At 60.1% G+C, this 17,000-nt stretch overlaps 1 protein-coding gene across 2 annotated transcripts in view; it reads right to left on the reverse strand.

The window, feature by feature from the left end:
- The window catches only part of SMOC2 (SPARC related modular calcium binding 2), a 76,930-nt gene that overhangs the window by 13,143 nt on the left and 46,787 nt on the right, over nucleotides 1-17,000 (reverse strand). For both annotated transcript variants that reach the window (XM_053668677.1, XM_053668676.1), the window contains exon 8: nucleotides 2,805-2,991. In XM_053668677.1, coding sequence (XP_053524652.1) covers nucleotides 2,805-2,991 — 187 coding nt within the window. The remainder of the gene's footprint in view (nucleotides 1-2,804; nucleotides 2,992-17,000) is intronic.

Below are 17,000 nucleotides of genomic sequence, written 5' to 3' on the forward strand. Positions count from 1 at the left end.
TTCCACAGCCGCCAGGGGACGGAAAGAGAGGTCCCCCTGCACTGGTTGCTAATGCAGCTGCTGGCAGCCAGCCGGGGCCACACGCAACCCGAATGCCGAGCCCGGCGCAGCCACCACCATCGTGGCCCCCAGCTCCCACTGCACCATGCACGGTGTGGGTGTCCACTGGTGCCCGGAGATGCTGCAGCCCAGCTATAAGCCATGGCCACGGTGTCAGCTGGACCCCAAAACAGCAGGGGAACCGGGGGTGTCAGGGCCAGTCCACTTCATGTTTCTCTCCCGGAGAGGACCCCCCTGCCGGGGGCGCTGCTCTCTGCCCCTCAGGCGAACGGTGCTGGTTTCAGTCCTTGGCACAAGTCGACAACAAAATTTGTGGTTTTTAATGATCTTGCTTGGAGACACGAGGAAAAAGAGCTGGCTTGCAGTGATGATGTATTTCATGTCTGTGGCTAATTACTGCCATTTGACTTTTTAATTATCCTTCCCCATTGGAAAATGTAAAATAGAGGACAATCAAGGAAAACAAAACCTTGAACTTCTACCCAAATATAAACCAAAACTGTACAGTCTCTCCCCAGACCTGCTTCCCTGAGAAAACCCTGGAGAACGGTGTTTCCGTGACAGCGGCTGTCCCAACAGTGCCAGGAACGCTGGGGCGCCTGCCTCTGCACCCTGCACTCACAGCAGAGCCCGCGGTGCACGCGGCAGTGGCGGTGGCACCGACTCAGCAGATCAGACCGCCCAAAGGCCAACGTCTGGGTCCCCAACATCCTCACATCCCCAGAGACCAATCTAAACCAGTTCCAGTTTTCTGTCTAGTAATGGATTTAGCCACTTTGTATAATCCAATTGTGGCCTATAACCCAGGAATTAAATCTGCTAAAGAGACTTTTTGGAAAGGATTTTGGCTCCTAAGCAAAGGAGAGATGGGCCGTGTGTCCTCAGCACTGTGGTGTCTGGATGAGATGCCTGGTTCTCTGCAGCTACCTTGTGACTATGAGGAGAGTCTGTCCAAAAGCATGAGGATGTCAGAGTGGAGGTTTAGGGGACTGTCCTTGGTGACATCTCACCGAATCACACTATCACCCGAAAAGGAGCCTCTTCCACCCCTGCCCCTCAGATGTGAGGTCACCTGCCCCCATGTCCGCCCGTAAGTCCTTACCAACACAGACGCCTCTGACCAAAGCTGGCCGAGGTGCTGGCTCTGTGCCGACAGCCCTCGCTCACTCCATCTGGATGGCCTCCCACAGATGTCCACCCATCAACTCCCAGTCAGGGGGCGACATTCTGGCCAATTAGATGAGGGATGCCCACTGAGGGCCGAGGGCCAGTGGGGAAAGCACTCCTTCCCGTCAGAAAGAGGCACAGCCTACGTTGTCAGGGCTGCAGAGGACGCAGAGGCTACAGAGCGAGCCGGTAAGTTGAAAATGGCCGAGCAGAGAACACAACGCAAGAGTACGTCCTTGAACTTGAGCTGCTGAAACAGTCTGAATCTCCTTGTCCCCTGAGCCGTGTCGGTGGGTGAATGTCCAGGTTGGTGGGGTGTGAGGGCTCTGCTGCTGTGGAAACAGCCCGGCGGGGGCTCCTGCTCACTCCCTGACGTCCCCCCGGAAGGTCCGGGCCCTAGAAGGGGGGACGCATCTGCCTGCTCAAGGCCGTTTCCTCAGTCCCTAGAGCTGGGTGCTGCTGACCACCAGCACCCACGATGATGAACAAACAACTGAATGAATGAATGAATGAAGTAAAAATCCGGCAGGAGTCCAAGGGGTCTCTTCCTAACTTAACGCTGTTTCTTGACTTCAAAGAAGAGGTCCATCTTCTGTCGGGCAGGCAAAGCAGGGCGCTGAGAGCCTGGTGCTGGTCTCCCTGGCAGGAGCCGCGACCGGTCTGGGCGGAGAGTCGGGACTGAGGGGGGAAAGGGGGTGACTATGCTCCCTGTCCGACCAGAATGTGACACGGGATCTGGGGGCAACCTCGTCAACGCTGATCTCATCATTTCGGAGCCAGTTGGAGGAGTTCTGGCTTTGACAGCCTGAGGGTTTTTGTTGGCTGGTGCCGGGGAGCCACCTGCCAGTGGCACCGCCCCCCCCCAGCCGGAGGTGCAGCCAGAGCCCCAAATCGTTGAAAAAGTGTCCCTCTAAATGCCACCGTGAGCAATGGCAGGGACCCTTCGAGACGTGCCGAACTGCTCAGGCCTGGGTGCCCGGGTGAAGCCAGGGCGTAAGCACCTACACGTGAGACCCTGTCATAGACTTGTAAACTGCTTATGTACAAACTTATCAAAAACCGGAAGTCAATTCAGATAACAAGAAGCTGCAGACTCATGCTAAGTCACGTTGACGGCCCTTCTGTGAACAAAGCCCGTGCCCATCGGGAACGGGGAGGAATGGTGTTGCCGATGCCCCACGGCCCGGAGCGGGTGCTGGTGCCCAGGGCCTGGGGGAGCGTGGCGGTCTCCGCCTCCGGCATTTCCCTTCCACGTGGAAACTTCCGGACACACTCATCTCGTGTCACAGAAAAGCCAGGGGGGCAGTTGGTTCCCTCTGCTCGTGAAATGCCAGCGGCTTTGCCAACACCGGGCCGAGGGGAGCGGCCACCAACACGCGACACACTCTCCGGGCCACCGCGGCCAGGACAGCGGAGCCTGCTGCACACGCCCACCCCGCACGAAGCAGCAAACCTGCCTGCAAGGGCCGGCACAGAGACGTGGGGGCGAGGTCGGGGGGGTTGGGGGGTGGGAACTGCCGGCGCCGCCCTCCTGCCCCGCCCTCCTGCCCCCCCCACTGGCCCCGATGGCCCTGTACCTGGTGGAGGTGCCGGGGATGGGGCGGCCGGTGTCCACCAGCACACACCAGCAGTAGCCCGTGGAGGGGTGGCACTGCACCGGCTTGTAGAGGCCGCCGTGCGCGCACTCGGGGACCACCACGTTGTCGTTCCTGGGCTGCCTGGCCTCCTCCAGGGCCGACTGCTGCTCCTGGTCACACGAGGACACTGGTGAGGAAGACACAGGTGTGAGCATGCCTCCCGGTCACATGGAGCCTGAGGGTGGGGCCCCGGAGCGTCCCGGGGGGTGGGACTGGATGGGGCCGCCAAGGGGGTCAAGAGCAGCAGGCGCCTGCTGCCTCTTCTCAGCCCCCATCGGGGACACGCGTGCACATACACACACACATGCTGAGGACACAGCTGACTGTGAACTGCCGAAAACACACGTGTGCAGAGGAAACTCTCAACTCAGAGTCTGAACAATCAGACCAGACGAAGACAACCATTTGCTGGAGCCCCGGCTCCCGTCACAGGGTCGGTTTTGCTCTTCCATCTGCGTCCGCCTTCCCTCCAGCGCCCAACGACCAACAGCCGCAAACCGGGCGCCTCGACGGCCGCGCGGCTATGCACTTGGTATGTGTGGGGTCCGCCCGTGGCCCCCACAAGCCCTGTGACGACCGAGGCCCTTGGACATGAGACCCCCGCCCCCACCTGGGCCTAAGTGCCCCGTGAAGCCACCGCCTGGTCCCAGGTGTGGAACGTGCCGAGTGGCCCCCTCGGGGGGCTGCCCCTGGCGTCTCAGCCCCAGCGAAGCTCCAGGAGCACATACAGCCCCGAGGTCACAGTGGGGAATCTGGGTGGAGCCCGGGGGCAGGGAGCGGAGGGGACGGGACAGTGATGCCTGTCTGCGCCAGGCGGTCAGTCTGCATTTGGGCACAGGTCATGTGTCGGCGCTTCCAAGGTCCTCACTGCACTTGGGCTGCACCGATGACCATTCTACGTGTCTTTCGGCTTCGTCACCAGCTCTCACTTAAGGTGCTGCTGACCCCAGCGGGGGTCTCCTCCACGCCTGGTGGCTTTGGGTCCCACTGAGACAGGCCTCGGGCAGCTGGTGAGCCCAGGGTGGCCTGGCCAGGAAGAGTGACCATGGTACACGCAGCACATTGTGACCATCAGCCCTTGGCATGACAGAGAAACCAGCCTTCGTGACAAGTCGGGCGAGATCTAGTGGCTCCGACGCTGAGGTCACGGAGCAGCTGTGTTCGTTTCATTTCCCCGGTGTCAGCCCTGCACTGTGTCACCAACTGCTGCTGGTGACCTTCCGCAGCATGTCATTTCTCTGGACGTCCGGGGAGAACGCAGGAATCATTTCGACCCCTCGGGTTCCCTGACCCCGACAGTAGCCTCCACGGCTGGCCTCGGTCCCCCGGAGGGGGGGACAAGCAAGCTGAAGCTGAACTATCTGGGCCCAGGGCAAGGCGTCGGGGGCCCATCTCAGGGCCTGTCCCCGGGGCCCCTCGAAGCTCACAGCAGGTGCTGAGTGTGGGCCGCCGTCCCTCCAGGAAGCCCTCGGGCCCTGTCATGGGTCTGCCCGGTCCCAGCTCAGTCTGCAGAGGACCACGCGGGCCCGCCCTGGCCAGGTGGACGCTGAGGTCTGAGAGGGCCCAGACCACGGGCCCCACCGGGACCCGGGGGAGCCGCTGCCTGTGAGGCCTGGCGGGGCTTCCAGCCGACGCCCTGATGCTTCCACTGCCCACGTCAGATTTTTTTTTTGGTCTGGAAGTTAAGAACTTTAAACAACAGAGTTCTGACTCTCAAACAGGCCAGTGAGGGCTGAGCATTTGGTTTTCATCAACAGTGATTCCCCGCCGTCCTGGACAGCAGGCTTCGGACGAAGGGCCTCCCTGCGTCGGTCGGCTCTGGGCTGGGGGCCAACGGGAGGACCCCCTGTGGAGCCTGCCCCCGCTCGCCTCGCACACACACTCAGCGGCCGCTGCATTCCTGGGAGCGTCGCCACCCACATGTTCTCGCAGTTTGCACGGACTGTACCCTGAGGTCTGGACTCGGGGGCACGCTCCCAAGTTTGCTCAGTGAACAGATCCACAAACAACACCGGTCCCGTGTCACATGGTGACACTCAGAACCAGGCCCTGCCTCAGCCGTGACCTGAAGCTGGCGGGAACCCCGAGTGGCGATGGTCATGTTTCTCCCTGAGCTGCCAGTGCGTTAGGTTAGAGCAGCGGTGGGGTCAGGGGACCAGGCTGCTGCGGGGCTGCAGCCAGGGCAGCGCTCCTGCCCAGAGGACGCTCTGCCGACCGACTTCTGGGCGCACCGGCCCCCGGCCAGAAACTCGACCAGAGAGCAGGATTCACGGGTGACTGGGCGCCAAGTTGCTCACGCTCTGTCGGGGTACACACTGGATCCATCAAAGTCACCCTGGAAAGTTCCGGAAATGTCCCTTTCGAAGACTGGACTGGATGTCATATTGGAAGCCTCAGCCGTCTCCTAAAATTTTCTGAGGACGGTGTGAAGCCGTGAAGCGGTGGTCGCCGAGTCAGCGGACACCCCGTGTCTGTCTGTCTGTCGGTGTAGGCATCCTGGCTGATGAGATGCTAACTTTGCCATTGAACACAAGCTCGGGGCAGAATCGAGGTTTCATCTTTGTGTGGGGGGAGGTGGAAGTGACAGTGACTCGCTGGACCCCGCGTGGTTTTGGAGGGGGTTAAAAACGAAGCTTTAAAGTAATTACATTTCTAAAGGTTAGGTGTGAACCCATGGCAAAAGGAGGGCCTGGATCTGCCCTGGTACCCGGGGCCTGGACACAGGTGCACCGCCCCTTCCACACAGCTCACGACGGCCCCTCCACCGTCCCGCCCAGCACGGGGGCTCGGCCCTGTCTGGTCCGTGAGCTCCTCCGAGCTCCGGGCTCCCTCGGCGCCCCCGCTGCGGGCAGACGCCCGGGAGCTGCTGAGCACTCGGCAAAGGTCGGCCTCAGTACTTTTTCATTAAAGGATTTGACTGGAATCCCGATCACAGCCTCAGCTGGTTTATATTACTTCATTCTACAACCGTAGAACAACTCTGTACTTTTAGAAAGTTACCTCCATAAACTTAAGAAAACATCCATTAAAAATATTCATTTATTTCCCAAACTAGCAGATTTCAGTGACTTAAATGTGGCCTGACACTCTGCCGACCAGAGAGAACTCGGGCTGCAGCAAACGGCCATCGGAGACTCACGGGGCAGGAACCGCTGCGGGTGGTCTCACGCGACACAGGCCACGTGATCTTAGCGCGGCGGCCGGAGTGCTTCTGCGGGAAAGGGAAGCGGCAAGTCAGGTCCACTCGGGAGAACGAGACGGGAAGCGCCTCCGCGTGGCCTTGTGTCCCGCCGCCCGCGCACGTTCCTTCGGCCGCCTCGCCTCCTCCCCAGCTTCTCGGAAACACTCGGGGCTTCGCTGTTCGCTCTCCAGTGGGCGCGAGACCCGGAGAGGCTTTTAAAACAAACCGAGACACTTGGAACTGCTCGCTTTCCATCCCACACCCACCGCCGCAGACCCGGGGCCGGACGCCCCCAGCGAGTCGCGGGTCCCAGCCACACATCCGTGCGGGTCCCCCCTTCCCCTGTCCACTCCCAGCAGCAGCTGTTCCCTTCGCAAGGTCTCCTCTCCGGGCCCCAAACTCCTGGGACGGGTTTGCTGTTGTTTGTGTTGCGGGGGACAGGTGGCCTCCCCATCAGCTACTTGCGGGCTGGGTCGTGACGGCTGTTGCCGGTTGAGGGACACGGTGCCCCTTTACCCACAGGACAGTCTGCTCTGGGAACGTCCTGTTTTCCCAGGAGCACCCCGCTGTCACGGAACTGCATGGAAATGCCGTCCAGGTGCTGCCAGAGATCATCGCGGGCACCGACGGTGCCGTACTTCCCTGCGGGCCTTGCCCTCACATCTGACCCCCGCGGACAGGCCTGCGCTCTCTCCGCCTCTGTCCCCTCCCCACCTTGTCTCTGCCTGGAGTCCTGAGGAGGCCGCAAGCACAGGCACTGCCCAAGGTCAAAGGCTGCTTCTCTGACCCTCTGGCAATCCTTCCGAAAGCACGGCAGGCTACGCAGCGTGACTTGGGGAAGACGGCACAGGTGTGCAGAGTCGGTCTGGAGAGGCGGCCTGACCTGGCCACAGCATCCGGGACCACGGACACGGGGGCAGGGGGGCTGCCAGACAGCGTCATGCCGGCCCAGCGGCCTCGGGGGGTCCGGAGGAGCCCTCAGGACAGGACGTGAGTGGACTGGGGAGGAGAGACAGGGTCTCACAAACTTACTGTCTGAGGCACCAGAAATCACACTTGGTGACCCTATCAGACGTTTGATGACATTGTGCCCTCAAAGCAGATATTTCAGCCACAGTAAACCCTCCGTTTTTAGGAAAAGAAAACTTAGGTGTTCGCTTTCATGAAGGTGAACCACTTCGTTAATTAAATGGCAAAACTCGAAGAAAACTGGGAGGGAGGATAACCCCTGTGTTTCAAAGAGCAAATTGCAACAAAAACCTACAGCTAACATCAAACCTAATAATAAAATAATGGCTGCTTTCACTCTAAGATTAAAAATAACCTCACCAATTCTACTTCTCAATATACCATAGGCCCTAGATAATGGAAAAAAAAGTTAAAAAAAACAAGTTTGAAACAAAAAAGTGTAAAACTGTCCTTAATCACATGTGATAGAATTGTGTATTTAAAAAACACTAAAGCACCTACAAAAAGCTGCAAAAATTAATAAATGATTATAGCAAAGTCTCAAGACATAACATTAATATACAAAACTAGCTTGTGTGTCTGTATACTAGCAAAAACCATTGAAAGATAAAATGGTCCAATGCAATTTGCAATAAAAAATGGAATTCTTAGGATTAAACTGGTGAAAATCTGTGACATTGTAAACAAGAAAACACTGCTGAGAAAAATGGAAGGAAACCGTCAGCAAAGCAAAGAGGCGCCCATGCAGCAGAAGACGGCAGCAAACAACTCCTCCGACAAAAAAACAGCCCAGTGAACAGCGGGCAGAGGTCCGAACACGAACGGCCAACAGGGATTTGCAAAGATGCCCCAGTGGACACCCAGCAGGAGGTGCGAGCACGGCTGTCGTCGACGGGACGGAGGTGCAGGGCAGAGGGAAGGGGCCGCCCGCCTGCACGCGCGGGTGCGAGTGGCCACTGTGGAAAACAGACGGGGCTCCCCACACACTGGCACTAGGACCCAGCGGGCCCTCTTCTGGGTATTTACCCAAAAAACTCGAGGGCACTCATTCCTAAGAAGGCACGCGCCCCGTGCTCGCTTCAGCGTCGCCCACAGTGACCACAGGGGCGGGCACCACTGTCGTCAGGTGTGACCGCGCTCACGCCCCGAACGCCCAGGCGCCCTGGTGGTCACCTGTCGGACGCCGAGTCCCGGGCGAGCCCTGGGCCTCCGCGCTGCTCGTGCTGAATGCGCACCGTGCCCTCGGGCTCGTGGAGGGCACGGCGGGGCCTCCGAGGTCTGTGCTGCACGGTTACCTGTCGTCTCGGCGGACAGGCCCTGAAAGTTCAGCTGCTCCGTGCAGGCTGCTCCCGGAGGACTTTGAGGTTTAACGAGACGTGAAAAGACTTCAGGGATAAAATGATGACGGTTTGTTCAATAGGTTCTCACTTACGAGAGGCAGGAGGCTGATCACTGAAAGTGTTCAGAGGGTATTGTCACCGCACGCTTTCCACGTGACAGCTGGACTGCGCGTGAGGCTGGAGCACCGTCCTCGTGCCACAGACTCAGTGGTCACATCGGAGAGAAGCCGGGGTCCCAGGCCAGGCCGTCGGGGTCACACGTGTAGGAGCCGTGGTCAGACCCGAGCCTCCGGGCCGCACGGGCCAGGGACATGCGTTCCCAACAGGTCCCCAGATGGTGGTGACGCCCACATTTTTGTCTGTCCAGGGGTTCAACATATGTGTTTTTTATTTTTCCTCAGAACTGATTACTTAATTTTTACACGCGCTGTCTTCATCAGTCACGGAATTTTTTGCGGTTTCCTCTGTAATTGGGCAACATTCGGATGATCAAAAGCACAACAAGGAAAATCAAAAGGAAGCCATTTAGAATCGGATTTTCTAGAAATGGCAGATTGGAGGGGGAGGCCTAGGAATCAGTTTCAGGGGAATATAATCACTCACAGGTCCAGGGTCAGGGCTGGACCAGCCGGCACCGCGCAGCTGCGGCTCTGCCCGGGGTCAGTGGCTGCGTCACTGACTTCACAGAGGACAACGGTTTACTTCCAAATGCGCGTTGTAGTCCGGGCTGGTCACCGTAGTGTCACCGGCACTGAGGGAGCAGAGCTTCAGTCCTGGAGACAACAGGATGGCGTGGGTGTCGCCAGGGGCAGACGAGGCCCCACGGGTGCTCTGCCTCCTTCCGGGCTGCAGAGGGGGGTCGGGCTGAGCGAGAGGCCACTCTCCCGCCAGTGAGGCGGGGCCGCGGTCGAACCGGGCGCGCCAGGCCCTGCGAGCCCTCGGAACCCGTTGTGCGAATACGGGGAGCTCTCGGTCAGACATGTTCCCAAAAGCAAGGGTCTGGATTTGAGTCACGCGCTAGCGTCTTTGAAGGGACAGTAAGGACCACGGGGTCTGCTCTGACTCACTCTGTCTCGTACTTGTCCCCACAGCAGCCGGCCCAGCCTGAGAGGCTGCTTCCGACGGGGACGTGAGCCTGGGCGCCATCAGCCCCCTCGGAGCGCCCTCTCCCACCCTACCCCTCCCTGCATCCTGTGTCCCCCGCCTGTCCACAGGGACCATCTCTGCGGAGAGTCAACCTAAAGTTTTCTGTCCAAAGCGTTTTTTCAACAACTGCACCCCCATCGCTCTGGAAAACCTGAGACCAAGTCGCCCCTCGTTCCCTTCCTTCCTCTGCCTCCATATAGAGCCCGACTCCCCACGGTACTTCCCGGACCCCGTCACTCCCCCATTCCGCAGTCACTGTCCCCAGCCCTGGGGACCCACGAGCGCCCCTGGGGCCACCCCAGCCCCTCCCCCATCACGTCCTGGCAGTTCTCACATGGCAACCCGCATGCAGACCCTCCCGGCCACCACCCGTGACACCTGCTGGGACCCCGTCCACCCTGGGACGGCCCCTCGGCTGCCCCCCACCCCCCGAGGACAATGTGCGTGGAAACTTCAGGGGTCACGAGGCGCAGTGCACGGAGGGGCTGCTAAGACAGGCCAGACGTGTCTGTCCCCCGGGTGTCTGCAGCGTCAGGAGACTGATTCTATTTTTAAACAGTTGGGAAAATAGTCTGATTTTGCATTTGGAAGCCGTACAGAAAGGATCAGAATGTTCTCCACTTCCCAGAAAAGCCCCATGTAGAGACCTGCACATCTGACGTGGCCAGCCCCACGCACACTGAGGCCGCATCTCGCCTCCAACCTGACGGACCCTCCGAGCTGGCACTCGGGGCAGCCCATCCCTCCGTGTCCCTGGCATGTGGATGAAGCAAAGAATGATGCGTTGTTTTTTTTAATGGAGGAAACAAAGAAAAAACAAAAGCAGCGTCCCGGCACAGGTGACAGACATTGGGGAACCATCGTGCCCACTGGTTCCCAGAAATGGGCCGGCCCAGGTCAGACCCCAGGGAGCCCGAGTTCTGTCTCCACGTCAGACACGGGAGCCGCCCACCTGCGTGGTCACGGAGACGCAGATAAAATGAGACACAGGACACTGTCCCCAGGCAGTGTCATCCCTTCCTCCACAGGGTGTGAGACGCAGGACACAGAGACCCAGACACCGGGTGACGTCACTTCAGGATGACAGGGTCCCCACTGGAACACCCTGAGCCCTCGGAGCCAGGAGGAGGGGCTCCCCAAACACCTGCCATTGCGCCCCAAATCACCATCCACGTCCAGCTCACGGTTCAGGCGGCCCCGAGGAGGCCAGCGTGTGGCAGGGTGTCACAGCTCTTGGTGCACAGGTGTAACTCGGTCCCGGGGTGCAGGCTCTTGTCTCTCCCAGACACACCGCAGGGGAGCCCTCTCTCCTCAGGAAAACGGGGTGCACAGCTGGTCTGCTGGGTCAGAAGTTCAGGGACAGGAGGAAGCGGGCTTGGTGTGCAGGGAGGCACTTGGGGGCGGACGGACCAAAGACTGGACGAGGTTTAAGGAAACAAGGCCCTTCCTGCAGCGCTTTTCAGTGCACCTCTGGGCCACAGAAACTAACGAAAACAAAAAAAATCTCATGTTTTGAGTGAATTTACGATTTTGCATGGGGCCACATTCGTAGCCACCCTGGGCCATGGGTTGGACACCCCGATCTTGTTCGGGCCCAACCGCCGATAACTACCGAGGGTTTTGTCCGCACCAGACACGGCGCTGGTCACCCAGGGAACCTGCACTCTCGGCTCCCACATGGCTGCGATCACCTGGTTTCCGGGTATGGCCCCCACTCCCTGGGCCCCCCCCACCGGCTCCGCCGTGACCCCTTGATGCACCCTGACCACCGCGCAGGGTGTCAGGCGACCCTCACTGCACCCCTGGGGACCGGACGTGGAACAGCAGAGTGACTTTCCAAAGGGGACTCAGGCCATGTGCCCGACCCCAGAGCTGACACTGCAGCCCTGGCAGGAGACTCCAGGGCCTCGCTGGGACCACGCGGCCCTCAGGAGCCAGGCCTGGGCTCCGAGGGCAGGAAGCGCTGTGACCGGCTTTCCTGGGCAGCCGGGCCCGTCCCACAAGCTGATGCAACCCTCCCTCGGCTGTGTGGCTGGACTGTCCCCGTCCTGCGGAGGCGCAGAGCCCCTGGGGCGGCTGCGTGGGGACAGAGGCCTGAGGTCGAGTGCCGTGCGCTCGGCCGCTGTGGGCTGACCGGCTGCCGAGAGACCGACCCACGCTGGCGGTGCTCTGGGCTGCGGGGGAGTGAGAGCCATGGAGATGGCAGGGCCCATCGGAGCCTGAGACAGCGGCCCTGACCCCGGCAGCGAGTGACCACAGGGACAGCGGCACCTAATTACAGAGGCCGGCAAGCTCTGGGAGATTACAGAGGAGCCGCCGTGCGTCCGAGGCCGCGTGCCAGGCAGGGCCGTCCCTGCGGAGCAGGGTGACTCTCCCATGTTGGCTGCTGTCCCCGGGCTCCTGGCTGCGTCTGTTTCCTCAGTCAGCCTGACCCCGGCTTGGTTCCGCCTCCCTGTGCTGGTGAGCACGCCCAGACCTCAGACACAGTTCCCATCCTCCTCCTCCTCCTCCTCCTCCTCCTCGGGCCTCGGTGGCCGCACACACAACACATTTAGCAGGGTGTCAGCGGACGTCTGGCCAAGGGAGGAGAAGTCACTAAGGAGGAAGGGAAGGCTTACTTCTAAAGACGCACCAAAAGCACACGTCCGATGCTCATTCTACAACCTGGTGTCTCCTGCAACTTTTCAGCCACAGAATAAGTGGCTGCAAAACCTGAGCTGCTCGGTGGGAAGCCCGCAGGCTGTGTCATCAGCCTGGAGATTTGGGGCCGGGGGCTGGGCTGGGGGCACCAGGGAGGGGGCGCGACCACTTACCCTGATCAGCACACCCCCCACAGCGGGTGCCTGCCAGACCAGAGCATCTCCTGCCCCCTGAAGCCCCTCCCCCAGGAGGGAGAAGCCGCCAGACACATCCTGACAGAAGAGCTCACACCGAGCAGACTCTAAATATTTAGCTTGTGCCGACGGCCGGGGCACAGGAGAGGGCGAGCCGCCTAATAAGGCAGTGTGCTGTCCTGGTTGACGCAGGGCCCCTGGTCCCGCTCGGCCGCACAGGCGTGACCCTCGGGCGGCGGGGGAAGGGTTAGGGAAGCAGGCCCCCAGCTGTGGGCAGGGAGGGGACTGTGGGCCATGCACAGAGTTCCAGGTTGGGACCCAGGCTGGGCTGTTGGAGACTCCACCTGCCTCTTGCCAGAAGCCGTCGCACGCAAACCTCGCCCTGAGGCCGCCGGGGGCAGCAGCACACCCAGCCCCACGGCCCCTTGGACCTCCCAGGAGAGCTGCACCTGGGCAGGTGCCCCCGACATGGCTCCGTCCCTTCTCACTCTCTGCGGGTCCTCATGGTGCAAGGTCATCTCTCGGGTCAAGGCCATCTCTCACAGGGACACAGGACGCAAGTCGCCGTCCCACAGTGAGACCCCACGACTGTCTCTTGTCTGCCTCCTGCTGCTCTGCCTCCCATCCCCTGGGACCCCTCAGCTGAGGCTGAGCCTGCAGGTCCCTTAACCAGCCTCAGGCCCCCACCGGCCCCACAGCTCTGCCACACCAGCTCCCTGCCTTCACCTGCGCTGGTCACCCCGCCATGGGCTTCAGCCACAGACTCCGCATCCACCAGGAAGGGGCTGCAGGGACATTTGTTCCCAGTAGCGACCTTTCTCCACATTGCCGGGTGCCCTGTGGTGGGCATGAGGTTTACGTCCCCCTGTCCACGTCCCCTGGGACGGACGCTGCATGACAGCGAGCATCGAGTGCATCCCCCCAGTTCGGGGGTGACAGTCTGCTGAGAAGGACGTGTCCTCGGATTTCCTTTCTGAGCTCTTCCCCGGACAGCAGGGAGCCTTCCGCCCAGGCTGCAAACCTGGACCGTCCTGGGTGGGGCGGGGCCAGGCACAGCGGTCACCTCAGGCTCTCTGCTCGGGGAGCATCCGTCGGGGCCCTGCTCTCGTCTCCAAGTGGCGCTTCCCTCCAAAGCGGCAGCACCAGACCCCTGCTGATGCGGAAGGCCGCAGAGGGAGGCTTCTGTCCAGCTAAGACCTGGACGTCCGCCTGGTGGGAGAGAGGGGAGCGGCCTGCGACCCGCTGCTCCGGGCGTTCCGAAGGGGCCTGGCCGAGAACCTGCGTCGGCCGCCCTTCCTGCCGCTGGCCTCCCACCGTGGCCTCCAGCCCTTCCCTCCACACAGCCTGCGGCCTGCACTCGGCAGTCCGCATGGAGAGGAGCTGTTTGAGTTATTTTTAAATAGTTTCACCTCTTCGAATGAGCCAGACTTCGTAACTTAAGGGTCTAGTTGGGATCCGGATGTGTTTGCAATCTTGCACTTAAAAAATGAAATTTAAAAACTGGGGGAAAGAGTACTTTAAAAGTTACATGCAAACAAAGAAAACATAACTCGTCTACTGTTCCCTCGGGAACGCAGGCCACCACGGCTCAGAGCAGACTCAGAGGATGGCTATCGCCCGGCACCGACCTGGATGCGCCGGAACAGGAGCGTCCGCCGCGCGGGAGGGAGAAACACTGTTTCCCGGGAGGGCCGTGTGGGGCCAGGGGGCCGGGGGGCTCTCAGAGGCTGGGGGCCTCTGTTGGAGGGGCCCCAGGTGGGGCACCGCGTGGGTCCTGGGGTCCACAGCCCAGCCACACGTGCTTTGGGGGGGCATATCTAGGAGGGGCCCTCGTCTGGGCCCCGCACACAGATTCTGGACCAGCCACACTCTGCAGCCGACCTCAGATCTGAAATAAGGAGCCAGACAAGCGGCACGTGCCTGGGTGAAGGCCCGGGGCCAGTGCCCCGCTGAGCCGGCAGGGCAGGGTCAGCCCCACGTCACAGGCACAGAGGCCCTGGGAGGGGTGACGGCCGGGCCACTCCCGAGTGTCCAGAGTTCCCTCAGTTCTCTCCCGACTCAGGGGACAGCAGTCACACAGCTGACCTGTCTCCAGGGCTGGCCTGCCACCGCCCCTGCCCCCACACACAGGATTTCGGGGAGGTACTCGGCTCGGAGGACAAGCAGGAGACGTCCACCCCGCCGAGCGCTGCGGTGTCGTCCAGACGCAGGAAGAAGGAGCGAGGGGGGCTCGGGCGCGTGGGCTCCCTCGACTCCCAGTGCACCCCACGCACGAGGCAGGGGGGTCTCGGAGTCAAATACGACATGAGATGGGGGCAGGGAATGGTCATTAATGGCTAAAATAATCAGTCGTGTCCCTGGTTGTAAAAATAAAATAAAATTTAAAAAGGCTTTGCTGGCGATCTGTTTCTTCGCAGCACTAAAATTTTATTTACTTTGGTAAAACTATTTTGAGAAAGAGACCTGAAGTAAGAGTCTAAAATCACCACTGGTGTTGAAGCGAGGAAGATTTGCCACCTGGCAGAGTCACCTCCTCCGCACCCAGCTGCTGCATCGCTGAGGGGAGACGGGGACAGTCGGGGACGCTGTCTCAGAGGCCACAGCACGACACCCGGACGCCCTCTGGCCCCGGAAACCTCAGCTGACACACAGGTCGGGACGGGTGCGGGGAGGACTGAGGGCAGGCTGAGCGACGCTTAGTAAACAGACGTGTGAGTCACGTCACGAGGACCCAGCCACCCGGGCGCAGGACGGGGACCGGGATGTGTGAGCTCCTGGGGAGGGCCCCTCTGCAGGGCTAGTGTGCAGTCCGTGCGGGCCGACGGTGCTGCCCCGGGGGAGCCGGGAGGGTGGCGGGCAGCCCTGGGTGTGCCCACAGCTGGGCGTCCAGGCTGGACACGGCCGGGGACTCCGGAAGCCACGCTGGGGGCGGAGCCGAGAGGGACAGACAGCAGGCCTGCAGGCGCCTTCCTGTCCAGGAAGGACTGGACAGGACGACAGTCTGTCCCTGCTCCCGATCCAGGCGTCACACACGCTGCGCCAGCCGCACCAGCCTCCACGTGCGGCTCTCAATTCACTGGGGCACTGGGAGTGAAGATGGGTACGATTCTGCAGAACAGTCCAGAAAATGCACCACACCGGTGCCACCGCTGAGCCACGCACGGTGCCTCTCCCGGTGTCCCTTCCCTCAGTTGTCAAGTCCAGTGGGCTCAGTGACGCGGTCTCCTCCATGGCTTCTTTCACTTTCGGCGGCCGCGGTCCCGCGAAATCCGCCCGGGGTGTGAGGCCTTTCCGGGGGCCTCCTTCTGGGAGAAACCAGACACAGGGCGCTGACGGCCACTCCCCTGAGCCTCCCTGGGCGTCCGAACTTGGGCTTCGTCCTTCTCTTCGTCTGTAAAGTGCCGTGTCTGGGCTCAATCGTCTTCGGGACCCATTCCGGCTCCAAAGTCCCATGTAACTGTCCCCGTGTTGCCCTGACCCCCCTCAGCTCCCTTTCTGGGTCCTAACCGGCGCCATGTATTTCAAGCTACGTTGACTTTTGTTTCCCGAGCAAACACGCTCTGCGGAAGGTCTTCGTTCGGGCACCTGTTACTCCCCCGCATTGTACAGGGTTCTGGGTGTAACGGCAGACCCAGCGTTAGGCCCAAAACCACTCATTAACTGACAGAAACTGAGACCACTTTTTGGCATGAATTTAAGATACCTGTACGCTTAGAGAAAAAAGCCAATATGACAGCAGTAATCTGGTTCTTAGTTTTTGCAAAAGATTGCGGCCCCTGAAAATAGTGTGATAGTGATCTGTTCCCCCCTTTTTAAGTAAAACATAAGGAAGCCCCCCAAAATCACAGACACAAATGATTAAGGACACACCGTTTAAGGGTTATTTTTCAGTCAGTGCCTCCCACAGAAAAATCTTTCCACCAACCTTCTGCCAGGCCGGCCTCATGTGAATGACACTGGTCGCTCTCCCCGAGCCCCCCTCTCCATAAGCCACATGGGCACAGTGAGTGACAGCCAGCGGCACCTGTACTGAGGCCGTCCGTGGGCCTCGACGCCTCCCTGACCAGAGGGTGACGTCCCCTCTGTCCCTTCACAGAGCCACGACCTCGTGCCTTTACGCAGTGCCCGCCCTGCTGCGTGGAGCACCCTGGCCTGTGTCAGTCTGGACGGGCATTAACACCATCCAACTGACACAAAGCACAGTCTCTTTCTTCACGTCTGAGACCAGTTTTCAAGGGAATCAGAAATCGGGGAAGTGTTTACTGTGCCTTAGGAAGACAGCATATGACACATGAATGCATTTTATCTACCGACAAGACAGTGTCACAAAACCTCTGATCTGGTGAAACGTAAGCAATTCTGGCATCTTCTATGAACACAACAATAAAACTGAACGTGACGATTCAACAAGGTAAATATATATATATATGTGTGTGTGTATGAAAAATTGAGTCACGCAATCTCAAATAACAGGCCATTGTGGGCTCTACTCACTGGTCCAACGCACGCTGACCCACACAGTGAAAGCTTTTCTCTCCATGAGCCGACAGGAGAACATTTCATTCACATTTACGTCGAACTGCAGCCAATCAACACCCAGCAAAGTGCCGTGGGGCGCAGGTGAGCCCCTTCTCTAGTTCTCTGTCCCTGCGGGTTTTCTGTGTCT

The sequence above is a fragment of the Artibeus jamaicensis genome, unplaced genomic scaffold (assembly GCF_021234435.1).
Source record: "Artibeus jamaicensis isolate MK-2021 breed Jamaican fruit bat unplaced genomic scaffold, CSHL_Jam_final contig_497, whole genome shotgun sequence".
NCBI classification, from domain to species: domain Eukaryota; kingdom Metazoa; phylum Chordata; class Mammalia; order Chiroptera; family Phyllostomidae; genus Artibeus; species Artibeus jamaicensis.